This window comes from Lithobates pipiens, unplaced genomic scaffold, assembly GCF_037356315.1.
Source record: "Lithobates pipiens isolate NorthernLeopardFrog02 unplaced genomic scaffold, aLitPip1_a1.2 Scaffold_57, whole genome shotgun sequence".
Classification (NCBI taxonomy): Eukaryota; Metazoa; Chordata; class Amphibia; order Anura; family Ranidae; genus Lithobates; species Lithobates pipiens.
In genome coordinates this window covers 970,562-997,756 of record NW_027507879.1, presented here as the reverse complement: position 1 = coordinate 997,756, position 27,195 = coordinate 970,562, and the positions used below count along the sequence as shown (strand labels likewise).

The window sequence follows — 27,195 nt, the reverse complement described above, 5'->3', positions numbered from 1 at the left end:
AAGTGCGAACAAGCCCTAAAGCCAACCATAGACATTTCAAATCTCAGCTGGTTAAACGGGGATCGGTCGAGATTCGAACCATGCATGGGCAACCCGATTGTACACACACACACACACACATTAATCAACTTGGGTACAACCAGCCTGTTAGATTGTTCAGGTGATTATGGCCTGCAGCTATACCTGCTGGCCATAATCATTGTGTGTTCTCCCAAAATGGACGATTCCCCTCACTCCTCCCCGTTGAAAGAACACAATAACTCCAAGGGAGATTCCCCCTCCAACAGTGATTGTGTTAATATAGGGAAAAACAAGAGACTTTTTTCCTAAAAATCTCGCCATCTATGGCCGGCTTTAACGTACGGATTCAAACAATGTTTCTATTGTATATTTTGTCAATTCAATTTTAAACGTCAATATTCTTTGAGAAAAGAAAAGTTGAAATCTCTGTCCATTATCATAGCCTACTGCTGATAAATGCAGAATTAATTCAAGATAAACCGCTATGCATAATGAAATACTCCACTATGAAAACCCATGTTCCCTGGCTCCACTGTTTGTTGCCTTCTAGGGAACACAGAAGACCTGAACCTGGCCTAAAATGTCAGTACCAACTGGTACAAGGTTCGGGCCTGTCTATCTGCAGCAGGACTGGGCACTGCACCTCTCCCTACGCAGTTCACTAAAACACCAGGAGGGATGCACTGCAGATGGATGGCCGCTGTGTGCGCAAAGAAAAACATCCCTACAATACTGAACTCAATAATCAAGAACAACACTGACATTATTAGAAAATAAACCAACTAAAACACAAAATTACTATTCATGTCATTCACCTAGACACAAATCTTTGCTGAATTTGCAAAAAGAGAACAATACCATTTTCATGGTAACTTTAAGGTAGAACTACTATAAAAGCAAAAACCTTTCTGCTCCCCACCATTTTGGAAAGCATAAGGGAAGGTTATAACTGCAGGTATGTTTTTTTTTTTTTGCATCATCTGTGTCCTATTGGAGAGATTTCCCTTCACTTCCTCTCTTATAGCCACATACTTGTTACTAGAACTGGTGCCTCCAGTCCTTGATTTCTGTTCTGATGACAACTCAAAATCTGAGATATTCTTTCACTTAGCGATAAACCTTAATAAGGACAAAGAGAGAGGGTGAATCTCCTTAAAGCAGAGTTCCACCCACAAGTGGAACTTACTTTTGCTTTAAGGTCTCCTCTCCGACTCCAGTTTGTGAAACTGAGCTTTTGGGGAGGAGGGGGAGCAGGTACCTGAATTTGACAGGTACCTGCTCCAACTTCTGTTCCAGTCACCTAGGCGGATGCAGAAGCTCTACCTCCCGAAGTCTTCTAGAACACAAGTCCTAGAAGACTTCGGGGCAAGTCACAGACCGCAGCGAGCATGCTCAGTGGGCACCCAGATGTGAAGTCGCAAGCTGTCACAGTCAGGTGCCCATAGTAGAGATGCTGGCACCGCTAAGGACACAGCTGCGGCGAGTACACCGCTGGACCATGGGACAGGCGAGTGGCTGTTTATTAAAAGTCAGCAGCTACAATTTTTGTAGCTGCTGACTTTTAATAATTAATTGACTGAAACTCCGCTTTAACAAGGACACAGACATCAATAAAAAAAATCCAACAGGTGTTCTAATCCCTCTCCACTCTATCGGTCTAGGCTTCTGACAACATCAAGACCATAGCAGGGTCCATAGCTGTGCCCTAGACACGAGAACCCAGAGGGCCACCCACCGCTGGGTCAGGGGATAGTGCCACTTGGCGTTTTATCCCAACCATGGCACTACCTGTCTGGAGTCTGCATGTTCTTCCTGTGTCTGTGTGTTACCTCCGGGTACTCCGGTTTCCTCCCACACTCCAAAGACATGCTAGTAGGCCAATAGGCTCTAATATGTGTCGTTATTGTAGTTATGAATGTGAGTTAGGGACCGACCTTAGAGATTGTAAGCTCCTTGAGGGCAGGGACTGATGTGAATGTATACGGTAATACATATGTAAAGAGCTGCAAAAATTGATGGCGCTATGCAATAAAAAAAAAGTTATTGCCCGGAGTTGGGCTCTAAGGCAAACCTGCCAAGTAGAGCTACACAAGTAATCATTAAAAAAATCGTGATCTCGATTCACCCTCTCTGAGAGCTCTCCTGCAGACGTTGCCAATTCTTTCATATAAACTAGTGGAGAAACTATCTGCTCACTCAGCTGTCAAAGGAAAACATCTGGGCAGTATCCAAAGTTTTTCAACATTGTAACTAAGCTTCCTTCTTAGATCAAGGGGATAGAACTTCTGTGTAAATAAATAATCTGGGCAGACTGCCAAGTTTTCAATAAGTGTAAATGCAGGAAGTTTAACCACTTAAAGTCTAAATCTTTTTCTGACACTTACGTTAAAATCAATATTTTTTGCTAGAAAATTACTTGGAACCCCCAGGGAATAAAATGGCAATTGCTGCAATATTTTATGTCACACTGTATTTGCCCAGCGGTCTTTCAAATGCGATTTTTTTGGAAAAAATTCACTTCAATTAATAAAAAAAAATAAATAAATAAATAAATAAAAAATAAAAAACACGAAACAGTAATGTTAACCCAATTTTTTTGTTTTAATGTGAAAGATGATGTTACGCCATGAGAATCGCGATCTATCTTCTAAGGAAAAAAATTATGATTCTCATTTTATCCGGAATCGTGCAGCTCTACTGCCATGACTGAAGTACAAGGGACACATCACATACCACCCTGCTATATCACAACTTGGGCTATCATAGTCCGAGTTCCTGACCCAACACGGGTATACAAAACAGGATCAGTCATGATTAATTCATCTGCATTCTAGTTTCGGGTCAGGGCCTAAAAAAAGTCAGCCGTTACACATAACAGCAAGACAACTAACATTTTCCAAAGGGGCTTCAGCTTCGGCAGCCACCATGTTTCTTCTATAGGTTAATACTAGTTACCAACAATTCTGAAAGCTGCAAGGAGAATTAAATTGGTTGCAAAGGCAGAAGGTTTTTTTTATCTTAAGGCTGCATTCACACCTGAGCGTTTCATTTACAGGCAGAAAGTCATGCGTTTTTACCATGATTTTGTACAGGTCAAAAGGTCACGAATGTAAAAAGCAGAAAAATGCCTGCAATCTGCTCAAAAAGAAGCTCATGTACTGTACATTGAGCTTCAGGCGTTTTGCCTCAGGTGACAAAAAACGCTTTAATTGTGAACAGGTGCCATTGAAATTAATGGGATTTTGATTGTTAGGCGTTTTCAGGCATCTTACGAGCTGAAAACGCTCAGGTGTGAATGCAGCCTCATGCATTCTATACGTTAAGATAAAAAGCCTTCTGTGTGCAGCAGCCTCCCCTGCCCCCTAAAACTTACTGGATCCCCATCTCTGTCCAGCAATGTCCACAAGTGTCTTAACCATCTAGGACTCTCCCTCCTGATTGGCTGAGACACAGCAGCAGCGGCAGTGGCTACTGTTGCTGTCAAAGCCGGTTAGCCAACCAGGAGAGAGAGGGGGCGGGGCTGAACCGCAGTTCCGTCTCTGGACACACATAGTTGCAGCTCAGCTTGGATCCCCCCCATAGCAAGCTGCTTGCTGTGGGGGCACTCGACAAGAGGCTGAGGCCAGGAGCACCTAGGAGGGACCTGAGAAGTGGAGGATCGGGGTTGCTCTGCGCAAGTATAACATTGTTATTTTTATATATAACAAAAAATAAATAAAGAAGACTTCACAATCACATTAATACCTACTAAAGCTGCACTATTGGTGGTCATACGCACCTCGCTAAATGGTCAAGCTCTTCCCATAGGAATAATCGATCTATAGAGAACAGCCCATTGGATCAATATCCAGGTACAGTATGTAAGGGCGCTCTGAACTTCAGGACCAAAACAGAAACACATGTCCTTATGAACCAGAAAGTCTATAATAGGGTGTCTTCCCCACTTAGGGTTGCACTTATGGAGAGAAGCAAGCTCTGAATAGGAAACAGAAAAACAAAGAAAAAGCACCTCTAAGTGTAGAATTAAAAGCTGTTTAATTTCCCCAAAAAGCGTTAAAAACACTTACAACATATGTAGAATGGCAGAGCATATTATTAAAGCGGTTTGGTACCTAAAAATTAAACTTCATATTATTAAAATCACAAGATAGAATACTTACCTAAATGAACCCTGAAAAAAAAAATATTCTTTACTCACCTTTTATTTCAGATGTTTCTGCTGACTTCCTGGTTGTCCTCCCGTGGGAGTAGGCGTGGTTATGGTCCTCGCAATGGTCCCTGGGAAATTTCCCAAGAATCCATGAGGGGACAATGAAATTGCGAAATCTCGTGAGATTTCGTTAGGATGCCGATCACGTGACGAGGGCGTGTCGGAATTTGCCATTTTTAAAGTGGGCAGGCAGCTGTATCTGCCATTACCACCATTGCACACTGAGCATGTGGGAGATGGAGCGGAGCATGCTGGGAGCCGAGCGTCATCGATATACAGGAAGTAAATGCCTGTGGGCTTCAGACGCCCACACTTAAAATGGAAAATGCCAGAGCACTTTTTTAAAAGTCATCCCGAGGAAAAGAATCGTCGCGCCGGGGGTCAAAAAAACGCCGGACGTGGATGCTAAGCAAAGGTAGCAGTCGCCCACCTGTAACACAGGTAAGAAAAAATAAATAAAAGAGCGGAATCCCGCTTTAATATCCATGTAGGTGGTCCGACATGAAGGCAGTGGTCACTGGCGTATACAAGTTCCTTTCTAAAGTGCTTTCTAAAGTTCTAAAGAACTTTATGCTCTGCCATTCTACATATCTTATAAGTGTTTTTAACCCTTTTTTGGGGAAATTAACAGCTTTTAATTCTACACTAAGGAGGCGCCTTTCCTTTGTTTTTCCATTGGATCAATATACCAAACACGGGGAAGTGGATTTAGATCAATAGTCAGTACGATCACAAGTCATCTATCGCCGTTTACACCATGCTTCCAATTGATGCAAAACCACTAATAATATTCCGCCCTGGTTGACTGACTATGTAATCTAATCCAAGAGAAAAAGGAGTCTAATTGAAAGTGAAGTTATGGTTATTGGATTGAATGGCACATGGATCAAATGTATAAAAAGAAAGCAAACAAATAAAATAAAAGACTAAAAAAAAAAAAAAAAGGAAGAGGAAGAGGAGTAACAAATCACAGAACAGGTACAAAATTAAGTCCAAATATATATATATATACACACACACACACACACACACACACACACATTCACATACAAACACAATCTCTAGTCCCGACTCTCCAACCATTAATTTTGTACCATACTGTGAAATAACAACCACCAACTTTCCCTGTGTTCAGACTGCTTGACGCAGATTTGCAGTGGGCTTCAAAGTAGGGCTGCAACTAACGATTATTTTCATAATCAATTAGTTGGCCGATTATTGTTTTGATTAATCGGTTAATAACCTTTAAAAAAAAAAAAAAAGTTGGTCAAATTGATGTTCATTTTCAACCACAGTGACGGGACAATTTGGAAATAATAGAAAACTTCTTAGTCAAAGGAATTTTCAGACAGTGGATGTGGTTTTCATTCAGAAATGACATTCATTTTAAAAACAGAATGTTAAAAACAAGTGAAAATTTCAAACAAAATTCTTTCATTCAGCGAATGTACAAAGATTTTTCGTCAGAATATTCTCATCTGAAAATTGATCTGTGTGGTCAGCATAAGGCTCGGTACACACCTACGCAGTTTGCTTTTGATCTGTTTCTGCCGTGCTTTTTGCTGTGTGTTTTGATTTTTGCGCACGTGATTTTACTGCAATTTGCATTTTTGCCTTTTTTGGGCAGATTACAAAAAAAAAAAAAACACAAATTGCTGCAAAAACGCATCACATGCTTTTCTGCAGCTTCTCCATTGAAGTATATTGAACCAATAAAGCACTGTTTTGCGTTAGAAGTCCCTGACCCTTTCAGATGTGAACGTGTCCCATAGGAAACCATGTAAATGAACTGTAGTGCATTTCTGCAAAAAAGCACCATAAAGACACATAGATGTGAACCAGGTCTAAGACATTTACTAGCATAATGGGGTTAAAAAAATAAAATTAGCCCTTTAAAAGTAGAAAAAAGCAGATAATCACTACTGTAAGGGGTTCATTTATTTTTTACTGTAGAACAGAGTAATATTCACAGTAGCGATCATTTGCTCTTTTTGTACTATAAAGGGCTATTTTTTTTTTTTTTTTAACCCCATTATGTTACTGGCCGATTAATAGATTATGAAAATAATAATCGATTAATTTCATAATCGATTAGTTGTTTCAGTCCTACTTCAAAGTACAACTCAAATTAATAGCTCCGACTAATAGAAGTTTTAAGACGTTCAGCCAATGAATATTTAAAAAAATAAAATAATAATAATAATAATACAAAAAAAAAAAAGTAAAAAAAAATTATAAAATTCAACACCACTTTTTCTTGCATTAGCTACCAATAAACCAGCCAGCAATTGCGTTAAAAGAACTACGAAGGGAGTCTATAATTCATTACGCACCAAAAAAATAAAAAATCCATACTGGACAACTGCTACATCCAAGATCCTTGGTGAAAGTTGTTGGATGAACTCCCTGTGTCAATCCTTCGCCCTCCATATAATGGTCTTACCTTGTTCAGGACGACCTTATCTTTTATTCTGTTACAAGATTTCGAAGCGTGTTTATCCCGAGGCTGGCTCTTGTCCTTGGGTTTGTTTATAAGGCTCTGCAGGATCATGGTGAAATAATTCTTCATGTGTAGGTCAGTTGTTATAGGAGTGCATTTATAAAAAGGTCCCAAACCAAAAAAAAACAGCCCTGTAACAGAACTTGTAGTGCGATCCTCCTGCCTCTTAGACTGCTGGTATCTGGCGCTGGGCTGCAGCTATGCGCACTGATAAGGAGCACAGAGGACAAAAAGCAGGCCATGGATATGACAGCTTGATGATACGGTGGATTATGGTTCGCCTAATTAGGCAAAACAAGTGTTAGCAGAGACGTATTGGAAATTGCTTGGCCCGGACAACACATGGGGTGGAAAGTCATCCAAAACAAAACAACCTGCATCGCTTACTGGCTTATAAAGTACACAAGGACATCGCTAACAGGAATTCGTAGTACTGCAACGGTTTTAAAATAGAATTAAAAATAAATTCTAGATTGTAAGCTCTAACGAGCAGGGCCCTCTAGTCCCTCCTGTATTGATTTGTATTTTAAGTGTACTGTCTGCCCTCATGTTGTAAAGCGCTGCGCAAACTGTTGGCGCTATATAAATCCTGTATAATAATAAAGCTTCAAGAGAAACAGTCACGACTGGACCTAAACAAGAACCCAAATATTTAGTCTCAAAACAGAATTGTAAACTTTATAGCTCCCCCTTCAGTTAGTCTGGCACTAAATTATACAGTGAAGATGGCATTACTATTTACCTAAGGGATTGGATGCACAAGTGTTTACTTCAAGGGGCTGTAAACCCTTACAACACACTTTAACCTACCTAGATTAAGGCTTACCTGTAGGTCCAAGAAATATCTCCTAAACCTACACGGTTTAGGAGATATTTGCTGAAAGACAGGCAGCGCTGTCTACGGTGCCGCGGTCAACGGCGATATGCCGTGAGTGGCGGCTCCCGTGCGCATGCGCGGGAGTGACGTCATCGCGGCTTCGCCGAATGACCCACCAAGAAGATGGATGCGGCGGACTACAGGGGACAGCGTTGACTTCGCTGGCTCCTGTGTCAGGTAAGTGACACATAATGGACTACTATGTGATGTGATGCGATGCATAGTAGTCCATTATGCTTTACCTTTGCAGGGAATGAAAGAGGAAGTAAACTCATCACGGTTTACTTCCTCTTTAAAGTCTTACTAAACCCACAACAGTAAAATCAGTCTGTATATGCAGTAAAGCGTGCTTCTTATACTCACTGCGGAAGCTCATCCGGCGCACTGTGTAAAAAGGCAGTTTGATTCCGTCTTCTCTGAACCTCCACTTTTCTTGTCCCCAATGTCGGAAAATTTTACCGGCAAGTTGGAAAACTTGGTCCGTCGGATATTCAGACGGAAACAGTCCGATGGAGACCACACACAGTCGGAATATCCGACAAAACGGTCCGATAGGAAACATTCCGACGGAATCTTCGACCGCGTGTACAAGGGCTAAAGCCACATAAAGTAGAGGAATGTAAACCACGTCGGGTTTTTTTTACTGCTGTGTCGCTGCTGAAGATATTCACCTTTCCATTGGTCTTGGTGACCATTGTCACTGGGACTGAAAGCGAGGGAAATTTTTATTTAATAGACACAGGAAAAGGAAGAGAGGGGAAACTTGTTCTGGTGACAACTAAGGGGAGATTTAATCTAATTTTGCTAGGAGAGATTTACCAACTTAGTCTGTCCTGCTGACCACTCTCTCCAAGATTGAAATTAAAGCAAAAACCAAAATGTTTTAATTTGTCAATGAAACCAGTAACAGGAGGGATGATCCTCCAATGCCAACACAACAAAGCCAAGATTCCCTATGTTTTACTCATGTAGCTATAAGACAAGAAAGCAAAGGAACAAATTCCCAGAGGAGGAAGAAAATGGGGCGGGGGACCCTTCTTCCATGCTATAACCAAAATCTAAAAAAAAAAAAAAAAATGAAACAAAACAAATTCTAGCTTCAATAAATGTGATCATTCTGAATGACTAACTACAAGAACAACAGGAGTATGTGGCCTGCAAGGGTTTATTCATCACTATACAAATCTTTTGCCAGGCAATACATTTCTATACATGCATTCTAACTGGGCTTTTAGCAGTTACAACTGCAGTTTAAAGCTATTCTGGGTTTAAGCCTGGAAACAAGGTCCCAATAGATGCTGGCATGCAGCATTCCCTTAAAGGGCAAGTTCAACTTTTCATGAAAAATTAAGAGGTGAGCCAAGTCCAAATATCCTAGCCACCCACTCCAGACCCCCACTGCACATAGCGGCCACGATGACCCATACTGCCAGTGCGGCCGTTTGTTTCCATCCTAAATGCTCACAGTGGCCAGTGCTCATTGGTCACCGCAAAAACTGACCAATGAGAAGCGGTCCTTTCTTCTGGGACACCATGTGTGAAGATGAAGCCTCAGAAGTTCTTCCCATTGATCAGCGTGGTCACGTGCCTATGTGCCTTTGCTGACCAACGAGAACTTGGCCAATGTGGAAATTATGGATACTCACTTGGGGGCTGTGTATTGTGGTGTACTGTATATGGATTGTAAGCTCTAACGAGCAGGGCCCTCTAGTCCCTCCTGTACGGATTTGTATTGCAAGTGTACTGTCGGCTCTCATGTTGTAAAGCACTGCTCAAACTGTTGGCGCTATATAAATCCAGCATAATAATGGACCACCATCATTTACAGCACAGTGCATCATGGTTACTATACGGAGCAGCTCTCTGGAAGGATGGCCGGGATATTTGGAGTTAGTTTACTTTCCCATTTTCTGTGAAAAGGTGAACTTGCCCTTAAAGCGGGAGTACGCCATTTTTTTTTTTTTTAAAGCCAGCAGCTACAAATACTGCAGCTGCTGACTTTTAAAATAATGACACTTACCCGCCCAGCGCTCCCGCGATGTCGGCACCCGAAGCCGATCTCTCCATCGTCTCTCGGGTGCTGCCGCCGCCATCTTAGTTATAGGAATCAGGAAATGGAGCCTTGTGGCTTCATTTCCCGGTTCCCTACTGCGCATGCACGAGTCGCGCTGCGCAATAAGTATGGTCCCCGCTGTCTCTGGGATCAGTGTGTTTCCCAGCAGGCAGCGGAGACCTTCGGAAAGGGGCATAGATTCTGCGGAAAGGGGCGTACATTCTGCAGAATCTACGCCGGAAGTGGGTGCAGATACCTGTACTGTACAGGTACCTGCACCCCCCTCCCCCCTGAAAGGTGCCAATTGTGGCGCCGGAGGGGGGGGGGAGGGTTCCAATGAGCGGAAGCTCCACTTCAGGGTGGACCTCCACTTTAAACAATTTCCCCTGGAAGCCTTTAACTTTGGTTGTGTCACTACCACACTAAGCGCTGGGGGGGTTTAGGAAAGTGGAAAAAGGTATGTGCCTTCTTTACTAGTGCCCCTTCACTCGTTTTCTTGTTGTTCCATGAAAGATTTCATTATACATATTAGGAGGGCGTGTAAGACGCATACTATCGGCCCAGCTGTGAAAACATTCAGGGCTTTCTGCTGACTTCAGGGACCAGTATTCCAATCTGACCTCTGGTACAGATGTGTATCTGATATTGGCCGGTAGATCTCGGCATATTTCCCCTCTGCATTCAATAGCATGACCGCACTAGACAATAATGCGATGAGACAGCTCCAGGAAGGAAGAGGGGAGGTGTGGCATTGCGGCCTAACAAAACATTCAACCTTTGTGTAGAGAATCTATAGATTCTGCTCAAAACTGTATTGCTGTGGTGCTCAGACATTATTCTTAAAAAAAACTAATCTGGAAGATATGCTTATTACTTCGGAGACATACTTTGCTTCATAGATAAATACCCATGTTTTCCTCTTCAGGGAAGATAAATTCACAAATTAAATATCTGTATGGCAATGGATTTACCACACAACTCAATTCTGAAAAATATGCAACTAGAGATTCCATACATGGCAGCTTCCATCAAAGACATCCCGCATATATTGCTTTGATGTGGTCAATTAAACTTCGACTTTGATCAAGCTTTATTTTTCGTCATGGGAAACTGTACACACACATGGACTGGCTTAGCAACGCGAGTTCATGTTCCTGAGAACTTTAGACAATCGACAGGCGCCAATAACAAGAGCCAAAACGCATTGCTGAGCATAGCCATTAACATTGTTGGCTTTTTAGCTTTGGTTCACACTAGACTGTGGTGCGGGAAATCCGCTATCCATGCGCATTTCTCACATTGCATTCAAATTGCACTCTCCTTGCGATCTATTGGTTCAATCTTAACGACACCCCAAGCGCAGGTTTGCCTGCACTGAATTGCATGTTACATAATGACCATGCGATCTGGTTGCATTCCAAAAAATTGTTGCATTAACAACTTTGGCGCAGACACAGTTGTAACTCCGCTCGAGTGCTTTCGTCATATACCGCTTCCTTCCAGTCTGAATATAGATATCAGATATTCTAACCACTAACAACCAGAAAACAAGACAATACTCGTTTGGTTGCTGAACATGAACTGTTTATTGAAAAGACAAGTACACAGGTAATACTCTGGACAATCTCCCCATCTTTGCATTCTGGGCGGGGGAAAACTGTCCAATCAGCAGTGAGAGCTGTTTGAGGAATTTGCCCCCCACCAATCTCACAGCTAATCTACATACACATCCCAGAATATCCAAGGCAGGCAGACACAAGAGAACATTGAAATACAGCCACACCCAAAACGAAAAAGACCATCATGGCCTCCTTAATTAGGTCCTTTTGCATTACATAACAGAATATCTTCCCAAATGCTTGTAGCTCCTTCAAATTCCAGGGCCCATAGTCAGTCCTCTCCAAAAGCCGCTTTCCCGCTGTCTGTCACAACGGTGGTATTTGAGCCATTCAAAATGAATGGCCTCAAATCGCATCCAACTGAATCGCATGCACGTTTTACAGGAATGTGGTGTGGTTCCTGTGCGATTCATAGTGTGATCCTGTGTGCTTTCAGGTACATTCAGCTTGCAATAGAGATGAGTTTAAAGTGGGGTGCCCCTTAAAAAAAAAAAAAAAAAAAAAAAAAAAAAGGCAGCAGCTACAAATACTGGTCAAGTTCTATTTCCCCTGAGGAAGCCATTGTGATGGTGAAACATGTAGGGAAGATTTGACCCAACAGCACATCAAAGCCATTACCAGCTTTGGCCCTACTTAACATACCTTTTGCGTGCTTCCCATGTTGTATTTTAATTGCCTCTTTACACTTGAATGTAATATTTGTTATTTAATCTCGCTGTAATAAAAAAAATTCTATTAAATATTTTAATAAATACAATCGTCCATTGATTTGAATGACAGGCACCGCAATAATCCCTCTTTTCCCAAATATTCTACTCTTCTTGCAACTACTACAGCTGCTGACTTTTAATAAATCGGACACTTACCTGTCCCAGAGTCCAGCGATGCGGGGTACGATGCTCCGCTCGTCCCCCCCTCCGCTCGGCGGCACCGGTATTCTTACTGTGGGCACCCGGCTGTGGCTCCACAGCCGGGCACCCACTGCGCACGCACGAGCGGCGCCACGATACGCCACACCACGCAGTCATCGCCGAGTGGACGTGACGTCAGGTGCCTGGGCACTGAAGGAGGCAGACTACGAGGGACCCCCTAGCAACAGGGATTTAGAGATGAGTTAATTTGATTTTTTTTCCAATTTTTTTTTTTTTTGGGGGGGGGGGGGGGGGGGGAGAGAGAAACACCACTTTAAGAAGCTTACACCGGTGCACATAACCTGCAGTTGTCCTCCTAAAGCAGCCTCAAGCTGCTTTTCCATTCCCATTGACTTCTATGGGGAAAAAGGCAATGCCAACATGAAAAAAATCCCATGTATACCGGCCTTTATAGCCTTGGATGCCAAAAAAAAAAAAAAACTGCTTCCCATTTATTTCGTTTTTTTTCCCTCAACCTGTGCCAAGCTCCTTTTCTCAAAAAGCAAACAAAAAGGTCCCAGAGATGACGATTTCATTTCAGCAAAGACTAGAAGAACTTCCATGACTAAAGCCAAAAGAGCTTCTGCAACGCTGTAAATGCAACCAAGCTTATGCCAGCTATACAGACAGGTTGTGTTATTCTTCTGCCCGATTTGTCCATTCAGGATGGATGGGGTATTTTTTCCTCCCCAAAACGCTACTGATGAGGAGTAAAACATTATTTATTTATTTTTTTAACACTTATTTCAGATCCAACCTGACCGCCATCTTAAGTCTATGGTATGCTTTGGCCATCCATCCATTTATCAGCTCCAGAAATAATAATTTTTTTTTTTTTTAAAGTCCCGAGACTGAGATAATTGAATTAGCATTATAAAAGAGCTAAAAGGTTCTAATAATAATTTGCTGTTATAATACTGCTTAACTATAGCTAATGCTGTCAGTGCTGCAGAACGGGCTTGCCTGCGCATCTCGCTGGGGTCCCTCGGAATAAATAGATTTTCTGCTTTCTGCTCTGCTGCTTTCCAAATCGTTATTGAAATGGTCTTCCCGACTGCTCCAGCTTTATTTTTATCTCTTGTTCCCGACGATAAATAATAGAATCTCGGCTGGGTCTTTGGAACAATCCATTTGGGCTCTCATCCTGCAGCACTGGCTTCAAATTGTTTCTTTGTTGTGGAACTTATTCAGTCTCCTCGTCTTTCTTTTTTTTTTTTTGTCTTCTATTACTAATTTAAAACCAACAAGCCATCTCTCTGAAACGCACTCACCATAATGCTCTGCTGGGTATCATGGAATATTTACTGCAGCTGCTCAGGAGATTTAGTAAATGACGTTGCACCATTTTCAAGTCTACTGACTTTAAAGCGTTTGAATACCCGAAATTAAACATCCCCCTATTTAGGTTCGATTTAACGTAATATAAAAGCTGAACTTCAGGTTAACTGCATATTAAAGGGTTGAAATAAATGCACAGAAAATCCCTAACTTATCAAAGGATTTTTATTTCTGTCCATTCCTGAGATTTACACAGCTCTGCCCCACAACATAGCCACCCAGCTATCCTCTACGGTAGGTTAGCATTACAGCTTGGTCACCTGTCTACATCCAGCCTGTGATTTCATAGCGAAGGAGCAGCAGAATACTTCCGTACCGCATCCAAATTTTCACCCTCGTTAATGTGAACCGCTTCAGGTGTGCATGTTAACGACACCCTGAAATTGGTTCGCAAAAACGCAGTGCGATTTTCAGAATCAGATTGCAGGCGTGTGAACACTCAAGCGACACGATTCTAGTGCGGCCCAAAAAGGGTCCTGCACGAATTTGGCTTGGATCTGGTGCGATTTCAGCCACACAGAAGAATGGCTCAAATCGCACTGCTGAAGAATCGCACACGATTTGAACAGGAATGTGGTGAGATCGCAGCACTGCAATGTGTGAACACGGAGTGCTGGTTTACACTTATTGCGCTGCCAATTCGGTCAAGCTCCCTTCTCCCCCGCCGCTGGGCCAGTAAGAGAGCGCAGCACGCTACGCGCATGCGCAGTAGGGAACCAGCCATGAAGCTGCAATGCATCACTGCTGGGTTCCCTTACCAACAATGGTGGCCGCAGCACCCAACAGCTGATGGAAACATCAGCTGCAGACTCCAGAACAGATATTAGTCTCCAAATATTAAGACCCCTTTCAAACTGGGGTGGTGCGGGTGCTAGCAGTAAAGTTTTAGAATATATATATATATATATATATATATATATATATATATATATATATATATATATATATATATATATATATATATATATATATATATATATATAAATTGTATAGTTTTAGCAGCGTTTTACTGCTGTTATAGCGCCACTTTTTGGTCGCTAGCAGGGCTCTTTTAACCTCGCTAGGGGCCAAGAGTTAATAGCGCCCGGTTTGTGGAGCTTTGACAGTGCTGCCCATTGATTTTAATGGGCAGGGGCAGTGGAAGAGTGGCGTATAAACCGCTTCTAAACCGCCCCAAAGATGGTGCTTGCAGGACTTTTTTTTTCCCTGTCCTGCAAGTGCACTGCCCCAGTGTGAAAGCACTCGGGCATTCATGCTGGGATGGCTTGAGAGGCGCTTTACAGGCGATGTTTTTTTTTTTAGCGTCAAAACGCCTGAAAAGCGTCCCAGTGTGAAAGGGGGTCTTACTCTGTGTAGCTGCGGGCTTTTCATTTTTGAAGGGGTGGGCGGAATTCCGCTTTAACATCCAGCTTGCTAGGGAGGAGCCTGGAGGGGGTGCAGCAGTCAGCGCTGGCGGGGAACCATCAAAGAGAAGGTAAGGAAGCGCTTTGTGCAATATTGTTGGAGATTATAACATCTTTTAACCTTTTAGTATTACTATAATACTTTTGAATACATTAATAAGAGTTCTGCTTTAAAAAGACTTTTGGGCCGCACACTGACTAGACACAATGCTGGATGCGGAGGCGGTGGTAGGACACTGCTGTAGGCAGGGGCGGACTGACCATTGGGCCACTCGGGCACTGCCCGAGGGCCCCGTGCCACTAGGGGGCCCCATCAGGGTTGCCAGCCTCAGTAAAACCAGGGACAGTATGTAAAAATCTGTGTTTTTTTTACATCTCTCTCTGAAATGTCCCTTACCGACATCCTTTTGGTCTAAAAATCCTTAGATTATAGCTACCCCACCTCTCCAGTACCTACCTGTCTGATTGCCTGGGGGCCCCATAATCTCCTATTGCCCGGGGGCCCCATGAGTTGTCAGTCCGCCCCTGGCTGTAGGTATGAAGTACTGACACCTAAATGCACCTGCACATACCTGCACCAGCCTCCCAATCTTTCCTGTCATGGCCCAACGCCAGGCCATTCTGATAGACCTCAATCCAGTGTTTTAGGGTACTGTCTGAGCTTGCCAAAAAACCCTGCCCGCACCCAGCGCCACCGGCCCCATCAGTAGGATAGGTGGCCTCATTGGCCAATAGGGTGCAGGAAGGGCCAGGCAAGCTGCAATAATTGTCCTTTTTATGATATGAGCCCTCATTTAAAGCTCGGATCATTCATCCGTTGGATCTCAGAAACTAAATTAAATCCATCCTGACTGCAATATCTACTTGACAAGACGGCCCCAGAGAGCAGCTCCGGCTCCGCGTTTGTCGGTACAAAAAATGATCTAAAAGTGACAGCAGACAAACTAAGCTTGCTCTGCGTCCCAGGATTTCATGCCAAGTTCCACCCATGACAAACAAGCGGAGGAACAATATATAACCCGCAACCTTATATATACTTAGTAATTCATTACCGAAGAGACTCAACATTCACATTTATCATCATACACTGTAAATTACATTGTTATGACATATGCAGTCTGCACTGTAGAATAACACGGCGATGTATATACTTCGTGTGACGCCAGTAACGAAATAACATGAACAAGATATTAGTCACTGCCCGGAGAGTACTGGAAGGCAATACAGAGATGATTTATAAATAAAAGGAGCAGAGTAAAAAAATAACACTAAAACAGCCAAAGCAACCAATCAGAATTTAGAATTCATTCTCCAACCTGCGCTGGGAACACATAAGAGGGAATACATCCAATAGGCAATACCTCTTCTGTTTTCATTTTAAATTCATATGCACACTTTTTTTTTGCATATTGTAAGCTCTAACGAGCAGGGTCCTCTGATTTCTACTGTATTAAATTTGTACTGTCTACCCTCAATGGGGAGGGAGGAGAAAGAAGAAAAGGGAAGGGAAGAAGATGAAAGAAGAGAGAAGAGAGGGAGGAGAGAGAGAGAAGAGAGAAGAGAGGGAGGAGAGAGAGAGAAGAGAGAAGAGAGGGAGGAGAGAGAGAGAAGAGAGAAGAGAGGGAGGAGAGAGAGAGAAGAGAGAAGAGCGGGAGGAGAGAGAGAGAAGAGAGAAGAGAGGGAGGAGAGAGAGAGAAGAGAGAAGAGAGGGAGGAGAGAGAGAGAAGAGAGAAGAGAGGGAGGAGAGAGAGAGAAGAGAGAAGAGAGGGAGGAGAGAGAGAGAAGAGAGAAGAGAGGGAGGAGAGAGAGAGAAGAGAGAAGAGAGGGAGGAGAGAGAGAGAAGAGAGAAGAGAGGGAGGAGAGAGAGAGAAGAGAGAAGAGAGGGAGGAGAGAGAGAGAGAAGAGAGAAGAGAGGGAGGAGAGAGAGAGAGAAGAGAGAAGAGAGGGAGGAGAGAGAGAGAGAAGAGAGAAGAGAGGGAGGAGAGAGAGAGAGAGAAGAGAGAAGAGAGGGAGGAGAGAGAGAGAGAAGAGAGAAGAGAGGGAGGAGAGAGAAGAGAGAAGAGAGGGAGGAGAGAGAAGAGAGGGAGGAGAGAGAAGAGAGGGAGGAGAGAGAAGAGAGGGAGGAGAGAGAAGAGAGGGAGGAGAGAGAAGAGAGGGAGGAGAGAGAAGAGAGGGAGGAGAGAGAAGAGAGGGAGGAGAAAGAAGAGAGGGAGGAGAGAGAAGAGAGGGAGGAGAAAGAAGAGAGAAGAGAGGGAGGAGAAAGAAGAGAGAAGAGAGGGAGGAGAAAGAAGAGAGAAGAGAGGGCGGAGAAAGAAGAGAGAAGAGAGGGAGGAGAAAGAAGAGAGAAGAGAGGGAGGAGAAAGAAGAGAGAAGAGAGGAGAAAGAAGGAAGGAGAAATAAGAAAGAAGAGGTGGGAGGGGGGAAGGAGAAATAAGAAAGAAGAGGTGGGAGGGGGGAAGGAGGGAGGAGAAAGAAGAGAGAAGAGAGGGAGGAGAAAGAAGAGAGGGAGGAGAAAGAAGAGAGGGAGGAGAAAGAAGAGAGGGAGGAGAAAGAAGAGAGGGAGGAGAAAGAAGAGAGGGAGGAGAAAGAAGAGAGGGAGGAGAAAGAAGAGAGGGAGGAGAAAGAAGAGAGGGAGGAGAAAGAAGAGAGGGAGGAGAAAGAAGAGAGGGAGGAGAAAGAAGAGAGGGAGGAGAAAGAAGAGAGGGAGGAGAAAGAAGAGAGGGAGGAGAAAGAAGAGAGGGAGGAGAAAGAAGAGAGAGGAGAAAGAAGAGAGAAGGAAGGAGAAATAAGAAAGAAGAGGTGGGAGGGGGGAAGGAGGGAGGAGAAAGAAGAAAGAAGAGAAGAGGAGGGAGGGGGGGAAGGGAGGAGAAAGAAGAAAGAAGAGAAGAGGAGGGAGGGGAGGAGAAAGAAGAAGAGGGGGGGGGAGAGGGAGGAAGGAGGAGCAGGCGCAGGAGGAGGGGGCGCAGGAGAAGGCGGGCGCAGGAGAAGGCGGGCGCAGGAGAAGGCGGGCGCAGGAGAAAATAATATTTATAATCTATCACACTCAGGAAAATTTCCTTCATTTACCTGTCCTGAGACACAACAGACCCAATGTAAAGGAAATCCTCTCTGACATCACCAGAACAAGTGCACCCATCGAGAAATTTCTCAATTCTCTACTTCCGTTTTCAATGACAACTTAAAATTTTTGCTGTACTTTTGTATTTTTTAAAAGGCATAAAACATGGGAAAGCATGCAGTAAGTCCAGGCATAAAATATAACCAGTGCCATTAGCATATATGTGGCAATAGGGCAGATGGGCCTAAACGTTGAGCCTCTGCACATACAGTACGAAACAACTGGGTAATGCTCTTCCGTGCCAAGAGCTTTCTCACTGCTCCAAGCACAGTGACTGAGCTGTCATGGACAGCACTGTCAGGAGAATACGATTATGTGACCACAGTGACAGCCAATCATAACAGTCACACGATTGGGAAGGCCATCAGCCACCAGCCGTTGAGACATTTTTTAAAGAGTCGCCAGGTGGTGGCAGAAAAAAAAAGGTTAAAACCCAAACAAATCTTCAGTTTAAATTCCAGGTGCATGAAAGCAAAAAAGTTGTCTTGCATGTTTTTTCCTTTAGGCCCCTTTCACACGAGCACCCATTGTCCTCTATGGGGAAGCGGGTATAAATGGACATGTATCTCCCCGGGGAACGCTGCCAAAACACCCCTGCCTATTGCAATGAATGGGCAGCACTTCATACTCACTGTAGAACCTAAGGGGTTAATCCCTTGCACTGTGTAAAAAGGCTGTTTGATCCTGGCTTCTCTGGTCCTCCCCTTCTTCCACTGTCCCCAAATCCATCTCTTAATAGTACAGAGCCTTTGGAGTCACTCTGCACACGCTCAGTTTGGTGTGTATTGCTAGAGTGTTTTTTTGTGGGGGAGAGTGCATGTGATCAGCACAGGGCCAATCAGCACTGTCCAGACAGAGGGTCAGGGGTCCTGCACCCTCATAGGACAATCAGAATGAAAACCCCTCCTACAAGCTTTAACTAGGCACTAAAAGAAGTCACAAGAATGCTATATACTACTGATGAGAAAAAGCCATTTAGCCGTATATGTTCTGTGTACTGTGGGAGACCAGATATAGCGAACCCTGGCTCCCGGGGAGACCAGATATAGCGAACGCAGGCTCCCGCGGAGACCAGATATAGCGAACGCAGGCTCCCGGGGAGACCAGATATAGCGAACGCAGGCTCCCGGGGAGACCAGATATAGCGAACGCAGGCTCCCGCGGAGACCAGATATAGCGAACGCAGGCTCCCGGGGAGACCAGATATAGCGAACGCAGGCTCCCGGGGAGACCAGATATAGCGAACGCAGGCTCCCGGGGAGACCAGATATAGCGAACGCAGGCTCCCGGGGAGACCAGATATAGCGAACGCAGGCTCCCGGGGAGACCAGATATAGCGAACGCAGGCTCCCGGGGAGACCAGATATAGTGAACGCAGGCTCCTGGGTTTAGTAACACTTTAAACTGAAAGTTCAATTGGGCATTTAAAAAGAAAAAAAGAAGTAGCAAGCAGATGCATTGTCTTCTGTACAGTAAAGGGTGGCTGGCCCAGCAAGTTACTTAGGAATCCATTAATACTAATTCTCCATGCCTCCACCCTGTATTCTCCACCTGCAGAGCCAGCATTACATAATATCAGCTCTCTCCTTACAGTAAAGGCACAATAGCAGTGATTGCTGCATTTTTCCCATCTGTGGATCCCATTATAGGTCACCCCACTGTGCCAGGAGCAGAGAACACAAACACAATGTGGGATATCACACAGCTGCATCCTGCGGTATAGACCCAAGTGTCCGCACTGCACCAGCCTTCAGATCTACAAAGACCAGAGGGGGGTTTTATAGCCCTGACTAATTTTTTAAAAAGGTGGTGAACTCCGGAGTAATGAAGAAAAAAAAAAAATAAACCCTGTGGTGGTGGAGCTCTATGTGCACTCCAAGGATCAAGGATGGGTTTACACTGGCGCACTGTGTGGTATCGCATGTGAGGCGCACCACACTGCAGTGTAAATCATATGTGATGTCTGTGTGATGCGATTACAGCCACACAGATCGTATTGGTTGAACTTGCATCGCATTCAGATCAAACTCGCACAGAACCCTTTTTTTGGCACCAGAATCAGATCGCATGGGTGTTAAAGTGGTTGTAAACCCTTACAAACCACTTTGACCTACAGGTAAGCCTAGATTAAGGATTACCTGTAGGTCTAAGAAATATCTCCTAAACCTATACGGTTTAGGAGATATTTGGCCGAAGACAGGAAGGCGCACTGAGCGCGGCATCGTCAATGACGAAGATGCCACAAAAAGCAGCTCCCGTGAGCATGCGCGGGAGTGATGTCATCGCGGCTTCACCGAATGACAGCGGCGGAGCTGCGAGACCCACCGAGAAGATGGATGCGCCGGACTACAGGGGACAGCGGTGACATCGCTGGCTCCTGTGTCAGGTAAGTGACACATAATGGACTACCATGCGATGCATAGTAGTCCATTATGCTTTACCTTTGCAGGGAATGAAAGAGGAAGTAAACCCATCAGGGTTTACTTCCTCTCTAACACCCATGCGGTCCGAACTGACAGTCAGCACTGCGATATTCAAACCAATTTGGGGTTGTCATTAAAGTGTTACTAAAACACACAACTGTAAAATCAGTCTGTATATGCAATAAAGCATGTTTGGTATACTCACTGTGGAACCTAAGGGGTTAATCCTGTGCATTGTGTAAAAAGGTTGTTTGATTCTGTCTTCTCTGATCCTCCCCTTGTTCCACTGTCTTCTAATAATTTCCTGATAAGACAGACTATGGATTCAGGCTGCACATGCTCAGTTTGGTGTGTATTGCTAGAGAGGTTTTTTGGTTTGTTTTTTCTGGGGAAGGTGCATGTGATCACCACAGGGCCAATCAGCACTGTCCAGAAAAAGGGTCAGGGACTCTGCAGCCTCATAGGACAGTCAGAGCAGAATGAAAAACGCCTCCTACAAGCTTTAACCAAACACTGACAGAAGTCACAAGACCGCTATATAGTGCTGATGGGAAAAGGTAATTAGCAATTTAGATTTACTAAAATAATTGCATTTCCATTCCCTGTGTACTGTGGGAGACCAGATATCATGAATGCAGGGTCCTGGGTTTAGTAACACTAACTTTTTATTGAAACTCCCAGCAGTGTGAACTGTCTTGCGAGTCAGTTGCGATGCGGGGAAGCCGCAGTGGATTTGCAGGGCCCCCGCATCGCACTGGTGTGAATCGAGCCTAATGCCGCATACACGCGGGCGGAGTTTCCGATGGAAACAGTCCGATGGGAGCTTTTCATCGGATTTTCCAACTGAGTGTATGCCCATCGGTCTTTTTCTGTCAGCATTTCCGACGGTCTTTAGATTGAGAGCCTGTTCTTAATTTTTCCGACGGAAAACGTATCAGATTTTTCGATCGTGTGTATGCAATTCCGACATGCAAAATTCAGACTCATGCTCGGAAACAATTTGACGCATGGTAGGAAGCATTGAGCGTGCCTTTTATAGTGTCGTCGAATGTGTTGTATGTCGCGGTTTATTGACCGTCGGAATTTGGTGTGACCGTGTGTAGGCAAGACAGTTTGAGCTAAACTCCGGCGGAATTCGACGAAAATTCCAATCGTGTGTACGTGGCATAAGGCTCCACTCACACTTGTGCGACTTGTCATGCAACTTTAGACATCAGAGTCGCATGACAAGTCGTTCCCAATGTTTTCCAATGATAACCATTCATATATGTGCGACTTAAAGTCGCAGTAATTTCAAAGTAGTTTATTCACTACTTTGATCCGACTTTCATGCAACCTGAGGGGAAGAGACTTCAACGATAACCCTGAAAAGTTACATGAAAGTCGTATCTGAATGTTCTACAAACGCAACAGTTGTCCATTATCTCTAGTCAAAGCCAAAGTCATTTACAAGTCGCAACTTTGGAGTGTGAATAGAGCCTAAAAACGCATGTTTTTTGCCTGGGGTACCAGGAAAGGGGACTTTTACTTACCTTATCCCTTGCTCCCTCAGTAGCTGGTACTCACATGTTGACTCTGACACGATCGGTGTCCTCACTTACAACGCAGCCCCGTTTGTCCTACATTGTATGTGGTGATGTCACGGACTGACGTCATCCCGGCAAAGCAGGTCCGTGCTGTAGCCGTCATTTGGCTATAGCGCGGATCTCAAGAAGTTAAATGTATTCATTTTGTGATATATTGGAAAGTTTAAAAAATAAAATACTAAAGCCAATAAAATAAATAAATAAAATGTTATTCCATATTGTTGCGTTTTGTGCATTTATCGTTTAATCTTCACGCCGGTGGTACACATATATGCGGCCCCAATGGACTGGGCTTTTTTTTTCCATGGGGCTGCATATAGGCGTATCGGTCTTTGTGCTGGGAGCGCTGCAAAACTAACAAAACAGGTTATACTTACCTGCTCTGTGCAATAATTGTTCACAGAGCAGCCCAGATCCTCTTCTGTCATCCCCTGCTGGCGATCCAAGCCCCTCCTCTTCATCGGGTGCCCCCCCATGTAAAGTTGCTTTCCACAGGGGCACCCATGTAGGCCAATGGCTCCTGCTGTTATCAATCTGTCCAATGAGGAGAGCAACAGCGGCTGGAGCCGCTGCACATCACTGGATCAGTTCGGACTCAGGTAAGAAAAAAAAAAAAAAGGAAGAGGGGGCTGCAGCACAGAAGGTTTTTCATCCTAATGTATAGGATGCATTAAGGTAATAAACCTCAAGGCTTTACAACGACTTTAAAATACTCTGCACAATCGGTTCATATGAACGGATTACGATTTTGATGCGCTGGGGTATCCGCAGCAAATTCCCTGTGCGTTTGCACCACATCTAGTGTGAACTAGGCCTAAAGGAGATTGCACAATCTGATTTTAGAATAAATAGCCAGCTTTTTTTTTAAAGTATTTTATATGTGTATTTTCAGGATTTTGTACAGGAGGTATACAGCTAGTGATTAGAACATGCCCCGATAACCTGAGGCTTGTGAAACTGCACCGGGCAGCAGTACAATTTACAACGCGTCCATTTAAACAATAGCAAAACAACTGTACTAGAACAATGACTAGGCTGAATGGGGAACAAACAACTCCCTGACTGAATTTACTGCCATCAGCTTCATTATTAAAAGGGCAATTTTTGTTTTTTTTCCCCAAACTGGTTAAGAGAAAAACTTCCATTGCCAATCTTTCCTAAAATTGCTAATTGCCTTGTCTTTAGTACTCCAAGTCACTGTAGTCCACCGCATCCATCTTCTCGGTGGGTCTCGCCGCTCCGCCGCTGTCATTCGGCGAAGCTGCGATGACGTCACTCCCGCGCATGCGCACGGGAGCCGCCACTCGCGGCATATCGCCGTTGACCGCGGCGCACTCAGTGCGCCTGCGCGCCGCTGTCTACGGCACATGCGCAGAAGACATCGGTGCCTGTCTTTCGGCAAATATCTCCTAAACCGTGTAGGTTTAGGAGATATTTCTTGAACCTACAGGTAAGCCTTAATCTAGGCTTACCTGTAGCTCAAAGTGTGTTTTAAGGGTTTACAACCACTTTAAGGTCCAGTAATACACTGTCTCACCCTGCTCTGCACATGCTCAGTTGCTCTCCATTTTTAAGCACTGCTGAGTTTTAAGCCAATCCTCTGACAGCCTTAGGCCCGGGTTCACATATGTGCGGCTACAGTTCCCAGCAGGGGGTCCGATGTGTTCCTGTTCACCAGTTCAGGTGCGAATCAGGTCCAAATTCTTGCCTGAATTCACACCTGACCCGGACCCAAACACACACAGGACCCTTTTGGAATGCGGACCGTGGCCACTGTGAACCGGCTCCATTCAGAGCTGGTCACACTCGCATATAATGCAAATTGGACGAGGGGAAAACCGCATCCAATTCACAAATATGCAAACCGACCTTATAGCAGAATTAAGGTAACTTGGGTATCTGGCGCTCCAGGAGGCAATGTTTCTTTTATAGCAGAATGAATCTCTCCTATTCTTTATAGCTGCTTCTGTTTGATCTGCAACTGCCATGGTGTTGCACATGTGATGACTGCAGACTTTTGATTGGTTGAGAACACAAGCAAATGTGACAGTTAGCAATCCTGGCATTGCAAGGAATCAGGGTTGCCAACTGCAAGTAAAGTTACTGACAGTTTGTAAAAATATGTGGGTTTTTTTTTTGGTTTTTTTACAACTGCCAGTAAATATCAGGGGCTGATAATTTCATGCTGTGTTGACTTAAGTGTAACTGTTTAAATATTCACTGTGTTAGTTTTTAATAGGAGTTCTGTAATTTCTCAGGTTACCAGTAAAAAATATGCTCTGCCAGTACAATTTCCATGTTTTGGCAGTAAAAAATGATGTGGGAGGTTGGCAACCCTGCAAGGAATCTAACTGCTTTTTGAAACCATGGGTTTAGTTACACTTTATGAATTACTACTGGGGCTCTGGGCTTCAGCAAAATGGTGGCCTCCAGCAAGAAGAAACAGGAGCATTGCTGGAGGCAATTTACAGCACATGCTAATTTTGGTGGCATAATTATTCACATGGAATGTATGTTCCTCTTAACGAACAATATTATTTATCAAGTTGTTATGGGTCAAGTTCCACTTTAAGCGTAGGAAGGTGAATTTGCTTTTTTTCCCTTTTTCAGTTGACTTTTGTGAGGCTGAGACCCCTGCAGGGACAACCCTATGTACTCTTCATTTTGCTATAAACATAGGCTAGAAAGCCCTTAGCCCTGGTTCACACTGAATGTGGCTTTGAAAGCATGCAAATTCACACAATTTCAAAACCGCATTTCAGTGTAACAGGTGCAACTTGGGTGACATCTGTGCGACTTCATGCACAGATGTCGCACTTGAAATGGCAAAAAAAATACAGCAGGAACTTTTTTCAGCGTCACACCAATTTGACCAGTTCCATTCCCGACAATAGGGTGCGACTTGTCATGCGATTTGGACAGGTCAAACCGCATGACAAGTCGCAGGGGTGTCGCAGACTGGCACAACGCGTAAAAAAAAAAAAAAAAAAAAAAAAACAGCATTTACCACACAAGTTTAATCACCTCATATCTATGTATAAAATATTCTTACCTAAAATTCCTCTTTTATAACACTTTAAAGCTTACATGAGATTTTCTTGCTTGGGGTATATATCTATCTACTTTAAAATACAGAAATGTGTCTGGAGTCGCACATCACATCTGTACAAAGCTGAAAAAAAATAAAAAATAAAAAAGGAAGCGGCACATAAGTAACCTCCGGGTAAAAAGGTATGACCATTTTACCTTCAAACTGATTATTTTACAGAAGAGAAAATGGCAAATTCAGAAAATAAAACCAACCGTACCATTTCCAGAAGAGACCAGAGAAAGGCTGGAACCAGACTGTGATTGGTTACCATAGAAACAGCAAAAGCAAAAAAAAAAAAAAATGTTGAAACCCTTAAAGATTCTTACAGAAAAAAAATAACAAAATTAAATACTAGGAACATCAATATATCCCTGATATCCTCAATAATACATCTAGGGCTGCAACTAAGGATTATTTTCATAATTGGATTAGTTGGCCGATTATCTTTTCGATTAATTGGTTAATAACCTTAGAAAAAAAGTGTGGTGTATAATTTAGTCAATATGTAAAGTTTTAAAAAAAAGGCAATTTATTCTTAAATATATCTCTATATGCAGTGGTAAATAAATATAAATAACTATATGGTTAGGGAGCAAAATATCGAATCCACTCTGAGAACAACAGACAGAAGAGATATACTGTATATATTAGAGGGGATATGTATTGTATACACTATTAGAGGAGATATACTGCATATATCGTATTTTCCGGCGTATAAGATGACCTTTTACATGTAAAAAAAACTGGCCAAAAAGCAGGGGTCGTCTTATACGACGGGTCAGCCCCTCGGATGCCGGCTGGGTGTTCGGTAATACTGTATGTAGCTTCGGCTACATACAGTATATACCGCTAAGCCAATCCTGGTGAGCGATGTATTCAAATGAATACAAAGCCTGCTCGGATTGGAGTAATAACCTCTGCCAATACGAGCAGACTACTCTGTAGCCTGCTCGGATTGGCTTTGAGAGTCAGAGAGGCGCGGGCTGATGATGTTACAGCCTCTGCCAATCCAAGCAGGCTTTGTATTCATTAATAGAATACATCGCTCGCTGTGATTGGCTCCAGCAAAAACAGGAAGAAGGAAGAAATATGAAGCCTCGAAAGCCGGGTCATCTTATACAGTAAGTACAGTTTTAAAAGCCTTTTTTGTCCTGTAAGATTAGGGGGTCGTCTTATATGCTGGGTTGCCTTATACACCGGCAAATACGGTACTATTGAAGATATACAGTACTGTATATACTATTAGAGGATATATACTATTAGAAGAGATATACTGTATATACTATTAGAGGGGATATACTGTATATACTATTAAAAGAGATATACTGTGTATACCATTAGAGGAGAGATATACTGTATATACTATTAGAGAAGAGATAAACTGTATACCTTATTAGAGGAGAGATAAACTATTAAAGGGTCAATCTGGTAAATAACATCAGACTCATTAACTTTAACCCCATTTTTCTACTGGCCGATTAATCGATGAAAATAGTAATTGATTAATTTGATTGGTTGTCGATTAATCGATTAGTTGTTTCAGCCCTAAATACATCAATTACACCCCAGAGATGAGCAAGCCTTAAAAACTACATTAAGGCCACTTTCACACTGGGGGGGGGGCGGTGGGGCGTTAGCAGTAAAGCTAAATAAATACAGAGCATCAGCCAGTGCTAAAAACAAATAGAACAACAGAATCCCCCGTCTCATGCTGCAGCTAGAATACTGAGGGTCAAATTACCAAATCCCACAACGAACAATATTGAAAAAAGCAGTACAGCGCAGATATTACAACCTAATATAATTGTAAAATAGATACTAATAATATATACAAAAACGTCCAATACACATCAGAGGTAAAGAGGAATGATAAGATCGATATAAGAAGTTCCGTGTGTTAGGTGATCTATCCAATAAATTTGGGGTGACTTAAGTGATCCCCTCCACCAGCAAATGGATTAGCCTCTCACCTCAAATAATGGACCGCTGAAAAATCAAACAGGTCTCATACAGAATTTCCTGTCAAGGGTTAACAGATGGATCCA

At 43.4% G+C, this 27,195-nt stretch overlaps 1 protein-coding gene across 5 annotated transcripts in view; it reads right to left on the bottom strand.

The window, feature by feature from the left end:
• PPP1R13B (protein phosphatase 1 regulatory subunit 13B) overlaps positions 1-27,195 on the bottom strand; it is a 198,284-nt gene that overhangs the window by 156,211 nt on the left and 14,878 nt on the right. The window contains exon 1 of one of the 5 annotated variants that reach the window (XM_077467575.1): positions 6,675-6,885. The exons of 1 other annotated variant lie outside the window; for it this stretch is intronic. In XM_077467575.1, coding sequence (XP_077323701.1) covers positions 6,675-6,800 — 126 coding nt within the window. In that variant the 5' untranslated portion in view covers positions 6,801-6,885. Of the gene's footprint in view, positions 1-6,674; positions 6,886-27,195 lie in introns of those variants that run through there. 3 more of the 5 variants (XM_077467576.1, XM_077467578.1, XM_077467579.1) reach the window with 3 other exon arrangements.